Raw genomic sequence first — 19,964 nt, 5'->3', positions numbered from 1 at the left:
GAGGGTTAGGTTTGATGACTTTTAAGGTGTCTTCCAGCTCTCAATCTCTGATCCTAGGTTTCATATAAAAGTCATTTATTCTTATTACTATTATCATCTGCTTATCAGTGAAACAATGACCATAATTGTGAGCCAGTAGAGAACTCAAGAGAATTTAGGAAGAAGCAAAGAACAAAGGATGGATGGAGTTGGCACCAAAGATGTTTTACCAAATATAGTTTTGTGTAGATCTTTGTCGGCATATGATATGTCTCAGGGATAAACCTTGTCTTGAACTTTGCAGCAAAGCAAAAATTTTTGCAGTCTTTGAAACCTTTCACTTTGGAATTATCCACAAAACAAATGGGAAAAGCAAACATTAATGAGGCACATATAAAACACTTTGGAGAAAAAAATAATTTAGCATTTTTATAGTTGCTATAGAAACACCTCAGCCCTCACTCTTGCTAATTAGTTGGATTTTACACATTTTATATTTGGAAATGCAAATCAGTTTTCATAAATTATTACTTATTTTTTCATTTATATTTACAATACTCTTATCCAGATACACATAAGAAGTCTGGGATATTATTTAGTTATATAACATGACATACTTACTTATATGAGCATGACATTTATATCCACAAGACATTTCTTAGTTTAAATACTCTCCTGTTAAATGTTGCAGGATATTATACAAAGATTTATACTTTTTATGGAAGAAAACAAGGAAATATAAATTATGCATGGACTTAACAAAATATTTTCTCATGGAATTCTGAAAAACCAAAGTGTGTATGTGAGGGGAGAGTGAATTTTTGTTGTTGTTCTGGTGAACCCCAAATAATAAACATTTAACCAAATCTTCCTTTGTTCATGGGAGTTAAGGATGGACCTAAATGTTTGCCATCTGCAAACGTTTATTGAGCTTTTGCAAACTGTGAGGAATATACTCTAACCTTTGGGTAATATAGCTTTTAGATTAGTTATGGTGACTGCCTCTGGAAGCTTACAACCTTTTGGGTCAGACACAAATGGTACACGTTTAGTTAACAAGATTTACACTCACATGTTTGGCATATAATCAGTAGGTGGGAGAATTGGATGTGTTTGCTATTAATTGTTGAATGCTTTCTCTAAGTTTACATCTGAGTCTAAAAGACTCATTTGGAAGAACCAGTGAGATATCTGGTTTAAAAAAAAATCCACGAAGCACATAGGTGCTTAGTTTAAATATAGGAGACATTGGAGGGTTTTAAGATGAGGAGCAGTGGTGATGAGCAATGGAATAGCATTTAGCTCCCATGCAGGGAGAAAAGGCGGGGTAGGGACTGATGGTGAGAAGTCCTGGGAGGGAAGAGGTCACAGGGTCACTGGGGGCTTTGGTAATGGTGATACAGGGGAACTGTGGATCTAAGAGATGTTGTGCACAGAAAAGCAGATTAATTTGGTGATTGACTAGATGTGGGAAGCAAAGGAAAGAGAGGTGTCTACATTTCTTTCTTCTTTTCTTGTTAGAGATTGTATTTCTCCTTGGTGAATTATTTGGATAGTGAGATGTTTTATTACTTTGCTTTTTTCTCTCTTGTGTCTTCTTTCCTTTATTAGGAAGACAAAGCAAACATGATTGTTTCTGTCATTGGGCAAATTTCCTTCTTTCCTGAATCAATAAGCAAGGAATTGCCCCGTGTGTGTGTGTGTGTGTGTGTGTGTGTGTGTGTGTGTGTGTGTGTGTGTGTAAATCTAGGCTTCCTGGAAACATGATTGGTAAAAGCTGTTAGAACAATACTTAAATATAGCTTTTTCAAACTTTACCAAGCCAAACAAGTATTTACACAAGATGAAAATGTTTGGAAGGTTTGCAATCTTTTCTGGCAGAGAGAATATGCACAAAAGTGAATTCAAGGATCTACTGCCCTACAAAAGTGCCATCTCTCTGACAATGGCTGAGAATATGCACAAAAAGGCATAAATTAGCTACAGATTAGAACATTAACTTTAGAGTGGGCAACTTTAGTAGAAAAGGTACACAGACAAATGTATATTCAATATCCTGATTTTATATGGTGGGAGAAGGGGCAAGCAAGACAAGGAGGGAGAGTAAGTACGATATCTGTTGGAGGAAAGGGCCCCCAATTTGCCATTCCCTCCAGCACAGTTCCTCCTTTGCCTTGCTGTTTGAACACTACAGGCAAGGGTGATTTTCTGTGTGTCAGCCCTGCTCCAAGGATTAGAGCTACTCTTTGAGGCTCCTGCTTCGGACTCTGGTTTTGGTTGGCTGGCAGAGATAAATACAGGCTTCCTGTGTCTGACCTCAAACTGATAATGTTGGCAACTCATCCCATGTTCTTGGTCACAGAGCTCATAGAATCTAGGACCTTCAGAAGGGACAATGAGTTCAAGGGTTGTCAGAGTTCACTTCGGGTTTGGTTTCATTTTGATTTAAGATGTTTAGCGATTAGCATTACATTTAACATTGTCTGAGGTGAAGAAAAAATACCATCTTTGTTATTACCAAACAGACATTATATAAGGGCTTGCTATATATAGGGGAATGTGGTAGGCATCGTGGGGAATATATAGTCTCTGACCTTGAAGGGGCTTATAATACTGTTTATTTATATCTGTATTATGCTAGGCATAGGGGCTAGATTTGCGATTTCATTGATACAGAGTAGGGTTGGAGAACCTGTGGCCTCGAGGCCGCATATGGTCTTCTAGGTCCTTGGGTATGACCTTTTAACTGAGTTCAAGTTTTACAGAAGAAATCTTTTTATTAAGGGAATTTGTTCTGTGAAGTTTGGATTCAGTCAGAGGGCCATACTTGAGAACCTAGAGGGTCACATATGGCCTTGAGGCTGCAGATTCCTCACTCCTGGGAGAATTTCCAGATGAAGAAACTCACTCTCTTGATGCAGGTCAGCACCTTCTCTCCAACCTTTAGTCTTAGAGAACTAACCAGAGCAGAGGTGATAAAACTTCTCCAGACAAAACTCCCACGTACAGCCTGAAACAGGTTACAATCTAATTGGGAAATGTTTAAGGAAGTAAATAAAAATGCAACACAGCAAAGATAATGCTAATTTGTGGTCTTCTAAATCAATATGTGACAGGCAGTGATCCATTTCTCTTTGAGTTTAATACCACTGGACTAGAGCCCTGCGAGCTTAAGTGTCTTGTCCACAGTAACACAGTCTATAGATGTTGGAGGAAGGACTTGAACTTAGTTTTTCCAGTCTGAGAGGCCAGCTCTATATCCATTATGTCATGTAGCCAACGAATAAAAATTAATGGTCATAAAATTGGAAATTCACAGAATCATCAAATACTAGAAATGGGGAAGAATTTTGATACCATGTAGTTCATTTTCTCTTTCTCCATTTTGTAGTTGCAGAGGTTAAGTGATTTGTCTAAGAATTTTAAGACAATCATAGATTGTGGGTAAGAAGGGATCTTAGAGAGCTAGTCCAATTCTTTCAGTTTATTGATGAACAAAATGAGACCTGGAGAAGTTAAATGACTTACCCAGGATCACACGAGGCAGGCTAGCTTGAATCATAAAATGAATTAGTGATAGAATTGTCAATGTCATGTAGGCATCCTGATTCCCAGCTTCTATAATTCCTGTTTCTATAACTTTAAGTCAAATTCATCTCTATTCAACATATTCTTATTGAGCAGCTAGCTACGTACTTAGTGTTGTAGGCAGGGATGAGATACAGAAGATGTGTCCAAGATCTGGTATCTGTCCATAAACATGTGAAACAGAAGACAGTAGAAGACATTATTGGATTAAATGCCTTTGTTGTATAGGAATTCAGAAAAAAGAGTACTCATTGTGGGCTGAAAGTTGAATTTAGGTGAGCAGGGAAGGAGAAGAGGGACACTTGAAATTTTTGAGTCACAACATGACTAATAGTGTCATGGAAAAAATATTGGACTGAGATTCCAAAGATATATAGGTTCTAATTCTGGCTTTGCCACGTATTAGCTTTAGGACTTTTCAACTGGAAATACCAACCTGTTTCTATTGCTGAAGGAACTAAAGCCCAGATTTGTTCAGAACCATACTTTAAGACAATGAAAGAAAAGAGACTAACACCTAGGTATGTGAACTCCCATTACTTACCACCCTACCACAATATTTCCTGTGTACCAATCCTTAAGATGAAGTGGTGATTTTCATTCATTATGGAAACTAAGGGGTTTAGATGAAGAATCATGTAAAAGAGCAAGCAGGGTTTGTTTATATTTCCTATTTTTCCTACAGCAGGTCATATCCCGTTCTATTCCATCTGAATTTATCCAGTGGATGTGTTCCATGTGAAAGTTTAGTGTAAGTAGAGTAATCATGTTTAAATCCAGGTTGCATTTAGTAGTTAGAGAACTATTGGAGTGAAGTGTTTTGTAAAAAAAAAAAAAATAAGTTGTCATCCCTTAAATTAATCCCTTTGTAAATCAGTTATTTTCCTATGTCAGGTTTGCTTAAAACAAAACTACAACCCTAAGCCTCCGATTCTCCTCTCTCACCCTATAAACTACTACTTTACAACTGAGCAGTCCTGGAGAGAGCCTGCTGGGGGTCAGCATGGGAGGTGGAGGGTCAAGTGGAAAGCCTTTAAGTGTTGATCGTATCTGGCAGGGTAGGGGTAGAGTAGTAGATAGAAGCAGGATGGATGATAAGATATTTGCAAACCTATTTGTTATCTCTGGACCCCATTCGGTAATTCAGATTTCTTGCAGAAAGAGCACCTTTTAAATTTATTTATTCATTTGGCTTAACTCTTTCGGTTCCATACACTTGGGCTGGTCTGCCTGACCCAACATCAGCTCACATGAAAATTGATGGCCTTTGAAGAGCCAATCAGCACTTTCTGAGACTCAGGCAGCAGTGGTCGATCAGCTTCTAGTTGGTCTAGTTAAAAATTAGGTAAAAAAGAGCATCCCAACCATGAAAGCTATGAACAGGATATATGGTACACATGGAGAACAAGATTTGTTTTTATTTAGATTTCTTTTCAACCAAGCAAATCTTATCTATATGGACAGGTTTCTTTAGAAAGCAAATTTTGTTCTTTGTGACATTTGGACTTAATATGAGGAAATACTCTTCTCATAGCTCTGTATTGAAAATGTCAGTAAACAAACCCAATACTGAACGGGGGAGGGGGAATTAGTGACAAAAGACATTGTTCCTTTGTGTGCAAGGGTAAACAAAAGACATTTTTAAAAGTTTCTAAAAATACATTTTTAAAAGTTGGCCCATATTTTTGAACCCTGGAACCATATCCCACCTGACTCCCCTGCATCTAATAAATCGATGTCAGCGATGAGATTCGGATATTTTTTTAAATTAGCACCAAAAGCCATCTACACAAACGCACTGTGATTTCTGGGCTGTCATTTGGGCTGGGAAGGCCCTTGCAGGATCACAGACTAACTCGAGCAGTCGAGGGCTTCCGGGCAGTCAGCTAACAAAAATATACTATCAGAGGATGCAGCTCACTGCACTGTGGGGCCGACACAGCAGTAAGCCTCAAAGCCTGGGCTTCCGTTTTTATAGAGCTTCACCCCTCACATCTGGCGAAGTTGTGACAATCAGTGTCAGACCATTTTAGAAATCAGATACCCTGGGTACCAGGAAGTTGATTCGCCTTCCACTTCCTTAAGAAAACACGCATTAATATTTAAGTTGGGTTTTTCATAAAAGGAGCATTTTGTTTGAGACACAAAATGAAGTCAGGGGGCTGGGAAAATTCCCTCAGATGCAACATTTCTGCAGTAATTTAACTATGTCCCCTGGATTTAAAAATCCAAACAACTAAAAGTGTCCCTCCACACCTCCTCCCCCCACCCCCCAATTTGTTATCGTGTTTGTGAGGGCTATTTAAGGATTATCTATCTCTATTTTAAATGAATTGAGTTTTAAAGTATATTTTTCCTCCTTGGAAACAAGAGTAGATCTGTGAAGCTTTCCTTATTAAACAACTCAAATAAATAGTACTTCTTACACTCCACTTGGTATTGTTTCCAGCATATTTTTTCAATTAGAGGGCCATGTGACACAGATCATCCTATTACTGGGCACATGGCAATTTTTGCTTTCAAGGTCCAGCCTTGTGTTTTTTTTCTTCTCTCCTTACGATAGTCTCCCTATGGAGCCTGTGTTGTGATTGTAACAGATTAATAAGGTGTAGCAATCCTGATAGTACCATCTTGAATTCATTGTGGGATTCTGGCGCATCTCAGGAGGAGTTCAGATCACGAAGTTTCATATTCTTCAAGTTAGCCAGATGATTTTTGCTAGGACAAAAGGGCAAGGCAGAGAAATACAACTCTTCAGGGTGAAAAGGCTTTTTCAAGATCAGTGTAAATAGTTTACTTTCCAAATAAACACTTTTAATCACATTGGACTTTTCTGTCCAGAGGATCTAAACTAGTAAGACTTTTAAAGAAGTGTTTTCTGAGGTTTTAAACATATTTCATTCTTCTGTGAAGCCAAGGAGATAAGTTTGAGAGCAATGAAAAAATTCCTCATCCCATGAATGAATAAGTAGTTGTCTGGTTGATAGGCAGGTCTCTGTTCAAGATAATTAGCAGAATTCTATCTTCAGAAGAACTGAAATTACCTTTGTATAGTGCAAAGTAACCAAGAATTAATGTTTCAGCATCTCATTAATCAATCAACAATTACTCAGAATACTGTTTAATGGATATATATCAGACTGGAAGAAGGTCTCTAGTGGCGTGTTGCAAGGCTCTGTACTAGACCATGTCCTGTTCAACATTTTTAATCAATGATTTGGATGGAAACAGAGAAAGTACATATTGGATTTTGAGAACAACACAAAGCTGGAGAGTATAATTAATGTATTGAATAAAGAACCATGATTTAAAAGAGATTTCTGCAGTTGGGATATATGGGTCAAAATAAGAAGATGAAGCTGTAGATCTTTGTAAAGGCATGCAGTTAGGTTAAAAAGTCAACTGCACAAATACAAAATGGTAAAAAAAACATGGCTTGACAGTGACTTACTTTTTAAAAAAATAGAAGCTTTATAAGACTGTATATTAAGTGATAATCAATGGTTTGATAAGACTACAAAAATATGTAATATAATCTCAGCATGTATGAATAAAAGTCTATAGTGTCTAGAATGTGGAAGGGAATCATCTCCTTTATTTTGTATCAGCCCAGCTACATCTGAAGTATTGAATTCAAGTTTCAGGGCCATATCTTAAATGGATTACTGACAAATTGGAATGTGTCCAGAGAGGGCAAAATGGAATGGTAAAGCATCTGGACATTCCAGGATATGAAGAATGGTTGAAAAAACTGGGAATGTTTAGTAGGGAAAGGAGAAGGCTTAGGTGGAGGAAAGGGAAGGAGGAGGAGAGAGCATATGATAGTCTTCAGGAATTTAAAAGCTTAAGGAGAGAAAGGATTCTATTTATTCTGTGTCAGCCCAAAAGGCAGAACCAAGTCCAAGGGGTCAATATTATAGGGAGGTAGGTTTTGGCTTAATGGAAGTATGAACTTTTCAAATAATTAGATCTATTGAAAAATGGAATACCTTACCTAATGAGACAATAAGCTCCCCATATGCCAAATCTTGTCATTTCTACCTCCATTGGAAAGATTACTGGCCAAGAGACCGCATTTCAAATAGCATCACTTACACTTAAGGCCTTTGGATTCTTGGGTGTCATTTAACCTCTCTGGTCCTTGAGTTTCTCTTCTATAAAATGAAGATATTGAATGAGGTGGCTTTTTCAGATCTCTGATCTTATGGACAGGCTTATGTCCATCTTTTTTTCTTTTATATCCCCTTTTCTTCCCTGGCATACCTCCTTTTCTTCCCTGGCATATCTACTGACCTAGTTCAGACCCTCATAACTTCTGATCTGGATAATGAACTACTATTTGGTCTCCCTCTTTCAAGTTTCTTCTTCAGTTCATCCTCTACATAATCAAGAAAATGATTTTCTGAAAGTGCATGTCTGACTGTCAATCAATGGATGACAAACTCTAATGGCTATGTTTTCCCAGTACCAAATATTAACTCCTTGTTTGCATTCACAGTTCATCATAAACTAGGCCCATCCTACTTTTTTACTCTGGTAGACTGCTACTGTTCAATCTGACTTTCTTGCTTCTCCCTCCATCTCCACAACATTAAAACTCCCATCTCTGTACCTTTGCACTGGCTACTCTCCATTCCTGGAATATATTCCCCCTTTCCATCTTTGCCTCTTGAAAGGCCTGGTTGCTTTTGAGACTCATTTCAAGTACCACCTTCCGCATGAGGACTTTACTGGTCCTCCCAACTGCTAGTCTGCCTCCATTCCTGGCCCCTAGCTAGGTCATCTTCTATTTTGTATATACATATGCTCATGTGTTGTCTCCCTATTAGAATGGAGGTTCCTTGAGGGTAGAGACTGTTTGGCTTTTGTCTTAGATTCATTCTCAGCTCAGTGACTGTTTCATAACAGATGCTTAATTAATACATGTTGATGGACTAAAGGAAACATAATTAGGAAGATAAAATCTGCAGTTGTAAAAATGTATATGTGTCCCTCATGAAGTCCTACTCTGATGCCCCATTGCATCCATGAAGTTATCCTGAGTTCTTGAATACTTTGTCAATGAAAAGTAAGCGATGGCAGATTTTTTTCTATGATAGAAAGGCTTCATGTTGCCATGGCAATGGACCATATGTCTATTGTCTGAAGATAAATTCAGAGAAGCTCATCATCAGAGGGTTGGCTATTGAATAATCAAATTTTCCAGGTTCGAAATTCATGAAGATGGTCTGCTAAGCCACAGAGAAGTTGTGAGCCACCTCCATGATAGGAAAGTGATTGTATATATATATATATATATATATATATATATATATAAAACACATGGATGCTTCCTGAGGAGAGGTATCTTGCTTAATATGTTCTTTGAATACCCCATAGCACTTTGTCCATGATAAGAGCTCATTAGCTGCTTATTGAATGAATGTCATAATGCTCTTCAAAACAAAAACATAAGTGATTGGTGGTTAACTCTAGCTTTTGTTAACAAATTAAGATTCAGCTTACTAATATCTCAGAACATTTAACTATAATTGCCAACTCTGTTACCAATCTTAGAAATGACTTAAAACATTCACAAGATGCTAATTCTGTCCATTCTTCAATAGAGGAACATTTTAAATAAGATCTGTAAGACTATCATCTTTTTCAGTTTTACAGGGTTTTTTTTTTTGTTTTTTGTTTTTTTGCCTATGGCTGAAGGATGAGGGTAGGGTGAATGCTCCATTTTCAAACCTGATAATATTGAAACACCTCATCTCAACCAGTTGTATCCCTGCTTCTCAGATGAATTTACCTAATTCTCCTGCCCCTTGCAGAATCCTTGGAAGTCCTCTCCCATGACCTGTCACAGTCTGCTGAATCTATGCTTATATTAAACTCTCATTCCTAATCAGATATCAACCCTATCCGTACATATGCCCAATCCAAACACACGTGTGCATAAACCCCTGGCTTTAGCACACTCTAAACTCCTCACTCAGCCCATATTATGTCCTTTGTTCTCCAAGTAGCAGGGAAACATTTTGTTTTGGCTAAAGGGAATAGCGAGAGACTCAAGAATGAATGAAAACATTTATCAGGCATTTATTATATGTCAGGTACTAGGGATACAAATACAAAATGAGGCAGTCTCTGCCCTTGAGGAACTTATATTTGAATATGGAGAGATAAAGCGTATGTGGGAATTGTAGCTAAGGGAGGAGATTTTGATCTGGGCAGTCACAGGGTTTATGAGTAGAACCATAGGGCAATCACTGTTACCCCTGTGCATTAAAAATGGCACTAGTGATTGGATTTGCCTTTCCAAGGAAAGAAGTGCAATGGTAAATATGCCATGACAGGGCTGAAGGAAAGATGCCTGGATAGTTCCTGGTTCCCTGTAACCAAAAGAGAGGTGAAGCATGATCTGGAGCTGCCTAGATCTATTGGGTTAGGTGAATTTGCATCATTCATTCACCAATCAGTACTGCTCAGCCATAGAGCTAAGCTCCAAAGCAGAATATATTAATGTAGGGGAAGGGCAGGGGAGAAAAGAAGGAGGAGCTCATCTCTGAAGGTCAGGTTCCAGGTTATTTATTTAATAACTTATTTATATCTAGTTTAGGAGAAGGGAGGCAGTGGCAGTGTAGAGTACTCTAATGCCCATACCCATTGAAACAGTATGTTAGTCATTTTCAGAGCTAACTTTGTAGGTAACAACTGTATATCAGAGATGTAAAGTATATTTGCCCATGCCTAATTAGAAAGTTTTTGCAACTGGTTAGAATGGTTTACGACCCAGGGCTCATTAGATCAAGGTCATAAGTCTAATTCCCTTTTGGGCCAGTTCACTTCATTCCATGGTTTTACAAGACAATCCCTTAACCCATCCTGTCTTTCAAAAAATGCATTCCATTAGTCACAAGGGAGCATGGGAAGATCTTCATGAATCTGTCACCACTCTTAAAAAACAACTGAGAATCCACAAGCCTGGGACTAGGAATTTGAAGATTTGAGTTCAGGTTCTTACTCTGCTACTTGCTCATTGTGTGCCTCTGGGCAAGTTATTTCTCCTCTCTGGGTGTTAGGCTCACTCATTTATAAAATGAAGGAATTATATTAGATCAGGGCTTTTAAAGCTTTTTGTGTCAGACTTCTTTGGCAGTCTGGTGAAGCCTATGGACTCTTTTTCAGAACAAAATAAAGTACAAAGGTTCTTAAACGCATGAGTGAAAATGCTTAGGTTTTTAATTTCATAAAATATAAGGCATATCATTACAAAGGTAGCCAATTATATTGAAATACAATGATCAAAATAGAAAGAAAAATAAGTTCATGCACCCCAGGTTAAGAACCACTAGACTAGATAATTTTTTTTTTGCTTTTTCTAGCTATAAGATTCCATAATTTTATGTTTACATACTACACAGAGTTGTAAGGATCAAATGACATGGATATGAAAGTGTTTTGTGTGCATAAGGTGCTATATAGGGTGTGCCAAAAGTCTTGGTACAGTTTTAAGCTTTAATAACTTAAATACAAAGTTAAATACAACTATTTATAATACAATACAAATAAATACAAGGTACACGATGATGATGATGATGTGGTGGTGGTGGTGGTGTTGATAGTGATGGTGGTGGTGAAGATGACAAATCATTATTTCAAATATTGTGGAGTATTGGGAAGAGACCTGGGAGTTTTAGCTAGCACTCAGCCACACTAACTTTTAAGTTCTTGGACAAGTCATTGGACAGACCAGGGCTTTGTTTGCCATGCTGTAAAACAAGGATAGTGGACTTGATCTCTGAGATCTTTTAATGTTCTAACATTTTATGTTCTAGAACTCTGTGATGCTCAAGGATATGATGCTAATGAAGCAAGAAGTTTGCTTTTTTTTTTTTAAAGTACTAGTGACCTATGGATTTTAATACTTTAATTCTTGTTCAAAGGCATTACTTCTACCCTGGCTAAATGCAAATCTGATGAGGTTCCTTAAGATTATTTTGAGAAAATTAACTGACAGGAAGCAACAATGATTATAGAATAAAATACACCTTCATTGGCCTTATTAAGTAAGTTTTGTATGTAAGATAGAGAGCTATTTTCTGGTTTGAGATGTTAATATTATTTCTTTGTTAGTATTAGTTGAATTTATTTTGATTTCTGATATTTTTTCTTTAAAATATTTTAGTATACCCACTGTTGAGTTAAAGAGGCACAGGACTCTAAAGTTCCCAATTTCCCCTTATTTCTGTGCTTCTTTCTTGAAAAATGTACAACCCTTATTACATTTTTTTGTGTGTTGGAACATAAATGCATATTTAAAGTATGAATGCTTCTTTCAAAAATTGATCTGCTTCTTGGCCTGCAAACTCTCTCAGGTGCATGATGGAACACTGGCCATTTGGTCATTCACTGGGGAATATATTTGAAAAATGCTTTCTTGACCCTCTTCTAACTTGGAAAAAAAGTACATTCCTCACTTTTTCCCAACCAAAGCGAACAAAATTTTCATGTGCAGAGAGTATGTTTTCAGTGGATTAGACCCAAAGTTATGTTGTTTCAGAGGTCTTAGGACTACTTATATAGTGTACAATGAGCTTTGTAACACAACTTAAATGTTGATCTTAATATATAAACAACCATCCAAGAGCATTTCAGAAGGAATTTCTTTTTAGGAGCTGGCTTAAAAGTGCATTGGATAATGATTTTTCAAGTGTGTTTATTTTTCTGTGTCTTTATTTAGGAGCATAAAGTTTTTCCTTTAGCTGGAAACCCCATAAGGAATTCTTGTATTCTCTTTCCCTCCCTCTGTACCCTCCCTTCCCTTTCCAACTGTTTCTTTTATTCATTTGAGACATTACATGACATTTTTCATTTTGCCGACAATGACTTATTTATATCTAATTGCCTGGGTTCGGTGATTGTTAGGAAACTGTATTGACAAAGATAATTTTCAGTTGCTTTACAATGTGGGCTGTGAATTAACACAGATCCCAATCAAAACACGGCAAGTGGGAAACAAAGCCACCACAATCGCATGTTGCTGACATTGTCTTTGTGAAAGTGTTACATTAATAAGCATGTGACATTTCTTCTGAAAAAAATAAAGCATATGTAAATTGGAAGAATTAAAAAAAATTCTGCAAGCCAGCCTCATCCTCACTGGTTTGCAAGGAAGAGAACAAGGCAAACAGAGACCTTCTGTAAATGGGATGGATCATTGAAAAGAGAAATTGCTTCTTTTAGAAAATGTTTTATTTAGAAACTGAACTTTCCTATGTTGAGTATAGCTAAAGTGATAATAGAATGCAATTATTCATCAGTGCCTTGGGGCTAGACCACCTATGAGGACCCAACATAAACTTTTCCTTCAAGACTATGGACAGTTTTATGTATTTCCAAGAAAATATAGAAAGTTAGAATGGGAAGGGACCACTTTCCCTCCATTCTCTAATAGAGGCCCATCATTTTACAGAGACCCTAAGAGAGGAAATGACTTAAGGTGACAAAGTGGTAGGGTTGAGCCTTTTGATTCTAAGTCCCATGCTCTTCCGGACAGCATTGAAGGCTGTTGGGGTCTTATTTGTTCTTCTTATCCTGGGTTATCTGAGAGATATTTTTAGACTCTACCATGATCTAGTGATTACTGCACCTGACATATTTTCTTTCACAGAGAGGAGAAAAAAAATGCAGTACTCAATAGTGACTGCTATATTCTCTCCTTCCAGTCACATGTAACAATCTAGCCTCTTTACCATTCACTGATACCCTCTCTGTGGTTAATCTTTTGTAAAATTAGATTGTAAAAATGGACACAGTTGCCACATTTGTGTGCCAGGGTTGAAGGACTTGTGATGTCACTTAGACCTGCAAAACTCCTATGCTAAACTCTCTGCAAAATTCATTTGCTTGGACCGGGCAAACCATGTAAATAAGCATGACTTTCATTTCAGCTCCATCCGTCTTTCAGAGGCTGTTACCCTCCCAATTTGATTGTCTAAGAACACAGATTGTCCTTTCTTGTTGGTGAAACTGCTGTAATCCTTTTCTCCAAAGGTTAACTGATCCCTGGTCTTGAGTGAAATGTTGGCAAATACAGTTCTCTTAACATTGCTAATTTAATTTTTTCCTGAGTAATCACGTATGAATCTCATAACAGATCAAGTTGGGAAGAGTTGGAGAGAAGGGAGGAGACAAGAGGTTTTGATGTAAATCAAATATAAATAGACATACATTGTACTACCATTCTTTTGCCAAGCTGTTGGCATATTGGTAAATTGAATAGTATACCTGATCTTTTGACATAGTCAGGGCATCATCTTCTTTTCAAAAGCTTGTGTCTGTTACCTACCACATGGAAGAAACAGACATGCATCTACTTTTGTATGATATGATTTGTTTTTGTTGTTCTTTTGTATTATTTCCCTTCATACATTAAATTCTAGTCAAACTGGGCTCCTGTCCATCCTCAATTCTTGTATTTCCCTCTATTGTCTTTGTTATGCTATCTGCCATGTTTGGAATAGCCCTCCTTCCTATCTTGGACTGAAATTCTGTCCCTCTTTCAAGGACCACTTCAGGTGCTATCTCATATTCATTCAGTTTTTCTTCATCACTTTCACCAATCCCTTTCACAGTGAAAGAACTCTAATTCTCAAATTTATCATAACACTTGGTGAGCTTCCCTCTCTTAATACACTCTACTTCATATGATAATTATGTGCATAACTACAATAGTTCTATATCCCTGTACCCCCATGAGACTGTAAGCTCCTTGAGGACACCTCTATACCTCTATTACCTGGTACTATATTTTGCTCTGAGTAATTATTTACCACATATTTGTGTAAAGAGAGCCCAGTCTCTCACCTGAGCTCCTGGGTGCTGGCTCTGCTTTTTATTGCTTGTGTAACATTGGGCAAGGCATTTAAACTTTCCTGGGACTCAGTCTCTTCATCTATAAAAAAAGAGTTCCAACTAGTTGAACTCTGAAGTCTCTTCCAGCTTTAAATGTGTGATCCTGTGTATGTGATCTAATTCTTTCTTGAATTTTTTTCACTCAAATTGTTCCATAATAAGTGCGCAAGAAAGAAATTCAAGATTGCACTCAAACTCAAAGTTAATAAGTTCTGAAAATGTGGAATTCAGGATGGTTTAAAATAGTTTATCTATCTATCTGTCTGTCTATCTATCTATCTGTCTGTCTATCCCTCCCTTTAATTCTACCAAGGTAAAAATGAGGAGGAAGATTCCTGTGGAATCCAGATAAGGACACTTATGTGTACATCCTTGCTCATTATCCATTATATTCCTTGGCCTACAACCTGACTTATCTTTAAGAAGCAAAGAGAGTAGACTGCTTTCCTATTGATTATAGGCAGGAGAATGGTAAACATTTGTGAATTACTGTCAATGGTGAAGAGCCTGGAGGTAGAGACCTATAGAGTTTTATTCTCTGGCAACGCAGAATTCTAAAGGTGAGTGGTGTTATCAGCAAGGGACACTTACAGAATTTGATTGATAAATTTACTACTCTTGTGGATTATTTTTTACTTTGTGGAGGACTCTGGGTGAATGTCAGGGCTTGGTCCTGACAGAATCCAGAGGATGTGTCTATATTAATTTACTCTGAGGCACTGGCGAGCCAGTCTTGTTAGACTCTAGGTCTCTGTGACATAGAAGGCCTGGAGTTTGTAGGATGCCACTTTTCCCTCTTTTAAAACCCTGTATTTCCCACAACTGATTTTTATTATTCCGTGACATTCTGAAAGTGTTGCTGTGACTATTTAAGAAGCATAGGCGGATATAATGCAGTAAGCGAAAAGGCAATTTTCTCGGCAGGCTACTTTCTGAAAGAGTTTCAGATGGGTCTGGGGTTCTGCCATTGATTTCAAACAGCTTTGCAATATGTCCAACTTCTCTGGCCACTCATCCTGAGAAACTAAGAATCTTAGCAACTCTAGTGATTGGAAACACACGCACACATATTGATACATATATATTTTAATATATATTGTATGTATGAGGGGGATTTAGAATAAAAAATGAGATATCAGGTAGTCTAATCTCTGTATTTATTAGAAGACATCCTAGGTGATTCCAAATAGAAACTTTGTGGAAAAAATAAGCAGATAAAAACCCTCTTATCTAGTTTGTCAAAATCAGGAAATGGAAAAGTATTGGTTTTGTTATCATATTACTCTCTTAGGGGCATAATGGTATGTTGGAAAGAATATAAGCCAGGATACCAGGATTCTAGTTCTAAGACTGTCACTTACTAGCTATTTTCCCTTGAACAAGTAATTTAATCCTCTTTGGCATTAGTTTTCTCATCTGTTTAATGGGTATGACAATATCTGCCCTACATACCTAATATGGCAGTTGTAATGATCAAATGAGACAATACATATGAAAGCACTTTGAAAAACATTTTAAAACATGCTAGGTATTATTTGCTTTCATAGAAACACTCCCAGCATTTTAACCCTTAACCCTTCTACCCCCATGAGAATGAGGCCATTGGTCTGAAATATGTTTCCCACACTATTAGGAATTAGGGCACCACAGAAACCTATACATTTTGTGCTGTAGGAGGATGGTTGATACTCAGCTGAGCTGTCATTTTAAGAGGAAACCATCCATTGTCTGCCTGCAAGCCCTCAATAATCACCTTCTATTACAGTCAGATTGGATCTTCAGTTGGTGGCACAATGCCAGTTTTTTCCTACAGTTTTTCGTTTCCTGTTCTTCCAATGGCATTCAAAATACATCACAATCCAATGCAATGAATTTAGCACATCTTGAGAATAAATCATTATCGTCATTAGCACCTTGCCATCCAAGAAAATATGCACAGGAATAGAGTGCCCAGAGTGCAGTGCTGCTTGTGCATCAACCCGTGAATCGCCGCCATACGTATGAGGATGTGTTTATTTCGGTTATGGTTTTTTCACACACCAAGGCAAATGTAAGGTGTGTGTAATGGTGGGCATTGACCCTGTGACTAACAGGGTAAGCAATGACCTGATTATAAAGATTCCAATCAGGCAGAAAGATAAGGATGCCAGAGCAAGCAAAAGTCATGCGGTTAATTATATGTCATGAAAATGGCAAATGTTACAATGCAGTTACCAAAACGTAAATATCCTAAGCTCCTTTTACCTAATTGATTCTCATGTGCTTCTTAGGAAAATATTCATAATCAGTATATGGGTAGAAAGAAATAGAAAACCTGCCTTTGTTATTTCCACAACACTTCCTTTTATATGCCCATTCACCTATGAATTTGTATCCATAGCATCTACCTCTTCTATTTCTTTTCTTACTTGTGATCCTGGCTATATGTGGTTTGGCAAATGACAAACCACTCCTACTTTACAGCTTTCTAAAAGCGATTATTCCTTTCTTTTACCTACTTTATAAACAAACATGAAGGATTACTTTGAAGTAAATAGCATTTAGGAGTCAAAGTTGCTTTCTCCTTTGAAGTAGCGTTCTGTTGCTTTACTTATTATTATTTTACATATTAAAAAAGTTTGAGTCTTGAACCCCAACTAATATTCATACTATTGAAGTTGAGATTTATTATTTATGTGGAGAAAAATGCACTGTTGATGCTTAAAACTAAGACGGGAAAGTAGGAAATAATTCACTCTGGCTTGAAAAGGGTGGGGATTTCTTTGTTTCTTTTTATATTTATTCAGGAAAAGCTGACAATCGTCCCACATTAATGAACTACACCATCAATCACAGTACTGACAATGAGCGGAAAAGCGAGGTATATGTCAGGCTGACGGCATATTGCTTTTTTCAGCTAGGGCATGGCTGTTTATAGCACTTTTTAGTTGGCAAAATTCTTGTTGCCCTGGAACAGGAATAGAAAGAAGAGTCATAAAATTAGCCAGTGGAAAGCATCTTATATTTTTGAATTATGGAAAAAAAAAAGGGAAAAAGTTGAGGCATGATAATTTTTGCATTTTGAATATGTATCCCATGTAGAGCATAAATGATAAAAATAATTGTTAAAAAGGTAGAGAAAAAAGAGATTATATTCACCTTTCCCTGCTTTCTAGGAGACTATTTATGTTTTGACCCTCTTCACCAGACTCCTGATAAAAAGGCTTCTAAGATTTGGTAAAAGAATATTGTTTAAGCCTTGAAACATAAAAATACAAAAAATGTAATTGATTTATTTTATAGACACCTGAACATCCACGTGCATGCATATATTTTTTGCTGTCTCTCTGCCCCTCCCATAGCCATTCGCTTTATCTGCTGATTCATAATGGAGATGGAGTCTGTGACCTTAGGAAATGAAATAATTTTCTGCCCACCACTGGCTAATATCACCACCAACAACATCATATCCTCCTCCCTTTTGGGAAGAGGAGACTCACAGTGCTGTGTCTTGTTGGATTCAGTGTTTGAGACAATGATGAAGTGCAATTGTTATGTGACTTACATATCCCATGAGGTCAAGGGGCCTTAGGTTCTGATTGTGAAGTGAGGCTTTCCCAAAAGCACTTCCCCTTTCTTCCAATCCTCTGAAAAACCTCTCTCAAATGAGTGCAAAAAAAAATAGCAAAGCAAATTAAATGTTGTTATTTAAAACAAATATGGAATGTGTATATATTCCTCTATCTATTCTGAATAAGACTGAGAGAGACTTATGGCTATGGTATGTGTTTTTTCTTATTAAAATATTGTCCTTCAAATGAAAAAAATGTAGAAATTGGTAAAAATAATGATTTTAAAAACAGCTCTGACCATTGTTTTCACAATGATGATTTCAACACCAGAACATCTAGATTGTGTGTCTAATTATAATCTTGGATTGGATCTCATTCATTTGAGAGTTTGTTAACACACCCACACTGAGTCAAAAACATCAGTTCCTCAGGAATAGTTGTAAATAAATTTCTTTTAAATGAAAACAGCTCATGTTTCTTCTCAACTTGATGAGGACACATTCAATGTTAAGTAAGGATTTGAGAAGCATGTCCTGTACACCTAGAACTTTAATCAGAATACTTGGTTATAGATTTTGCATTGCAGGACTGGAAGGTATATGAGACTCATGATTGTGTTTCTGGGTAAAAGCAACCTGAGTGTTTTTGTCCTGTCTTTTATGGTTTTAGTGTGAATTTCCTTTCTTTCAAAGAGACCATGAAATGCAGAAACTTTTCTGTGTGTCTGTGAGGTTCATTCACTCCAATTTGAAATGTGTAGTATTTGGACCGAGTCTTTGAAGTTTCAGCGACAGAGAAATGTCAGATACCTATGTTTTGAAGTATTTTTTTTTAGAAGTCTTTGGAGAGCGTAGGTAGTAAGATCCAATCCAATATGGATTGGCAATGCGATGTTCTGGATCTGTTCTGATCAATAGAAAATTATTTTTGTTTTTTAGTTCAGACCTGTGCTTTCAACAGTATAGAGAATTCCCAGGATGGAAATTGCTTCCCTCAGTGGAAGTCAGCAACTTTTCTGTAATTTGTAGTCTTAAAGAGTTCCCTGGGGGAATACATGACTTTTTCATAGTCATACAGTTAACATTAGAGACATGACTTTAATCCAGATCTTCTTGATTCCAAAATGGCCTTCTGTTCAGTATTCTGTGCCTATTGTGAACTTAGCACATTATTGTTCTTAGCCTTTAATAAATGCTTGTTGAATGACTCTTTTTAGTTATTTTCTTTGTATTATTACATAAATTATCGCTTTTCCAAAAAACTTTTTTTTACTAAAACCTAAAGCAACATTGACCTTAATATTTCTTTTTAATTCAAAGGGACTTCCAGATTATAACTTTGAATAGCAATATTGTAGTCCCATAGAGGTAATGACCATCAGTAAGGGGTTCCATTTGCAACAAGGGCAGATAAACTGTACAATAATAATCTTTGCTTCCATTTATATACTGCTATAAAAATTACAAAGTACTTCCCTCCTAACACCCCTAAGAGTTAAGAATTGTTCAGTATTATTATTCCCATTTTGCAGAAAAGGAAAACTGAATCAAAAAAGAGGATTGAACGACTTGCTTTAGGTAACATTCTTGTAAATAACAGAGCTAGACCTCAATTTTCTTTTTTCTTCCTCATTTTCTTTTTTTCTTCCAAATTTATTAATTAATTTATTTTCAGTTTTCAACAATCACTTCCATGTTCCAGATTTTCTCCCCCTATCAATACCTTCCCTCTCCAAGATGACATGCCATCTTATGTGGATTCTACAGTGCATTCCTATTAAATACATTTTCATGTTAGTCATGTTGCATAGAAGATTTAAAAGAAATGAGAGAAACCATGAGAAAAACAAAATATAACAAAGGAGGAAATAATCTGCTTCATTCTGTGTTCTGACTCCATAGTTCTTTCTCTGGATGTGGATGGCATTTTGCATCTTGAGTCCTT

At 36.8% G+C, this 19,964-nt stretch overlaps 1 protein-coding gene across 9 annotated transcripts in view; it reads left to right on the top strand.

Annotated features, from left to right (window-relative positions):
- EBF1 (EBF transcription factor 1) overlaps positions 1 to 19,964 on the top strand; it is a 449,651-nt gene that overhangs the window by 79,058 nt on the left and 350,629 nt on the right. For 5 of the 9 annotated variants that reach the window (XM_072630860.1, XM_072630859.1, XM_072630858.1 and 2 more), the window contains exon 7: positions 4,253 to 4,318. The exons of the other annotated variants lie outside the window; for them this stretch is intronic. In XM_072630860.1, coding sequence (XP_072486961.1) covers positions 4,253 to 4,318 — 66 coding nt within the window. The remainder of the gene's footprint in view (positions 1 to 4,252; positions 4,319 to 19,964) is intronic. 9 annotated transcript variants of the gene reach the window in all.

The sequence above is a fragment of the Notamacropus eugenii genome, chromosome 1, assembly GCF_028372415.1.
Source record: "Notamacropus eugenii isolate mMacEug1 chromosome 1, mMacEug1.pri_v2, whole genome shotgun sequence".
NCBI lineage: Eukaryota > Metazoa > Chordata > Mammalia > Diprotodontia > Macropodidae > Notamacropus > Notamacropus eugenii.
This window is presented reverse-complemented; position numbering and strand designations above follow the sequence as displayed.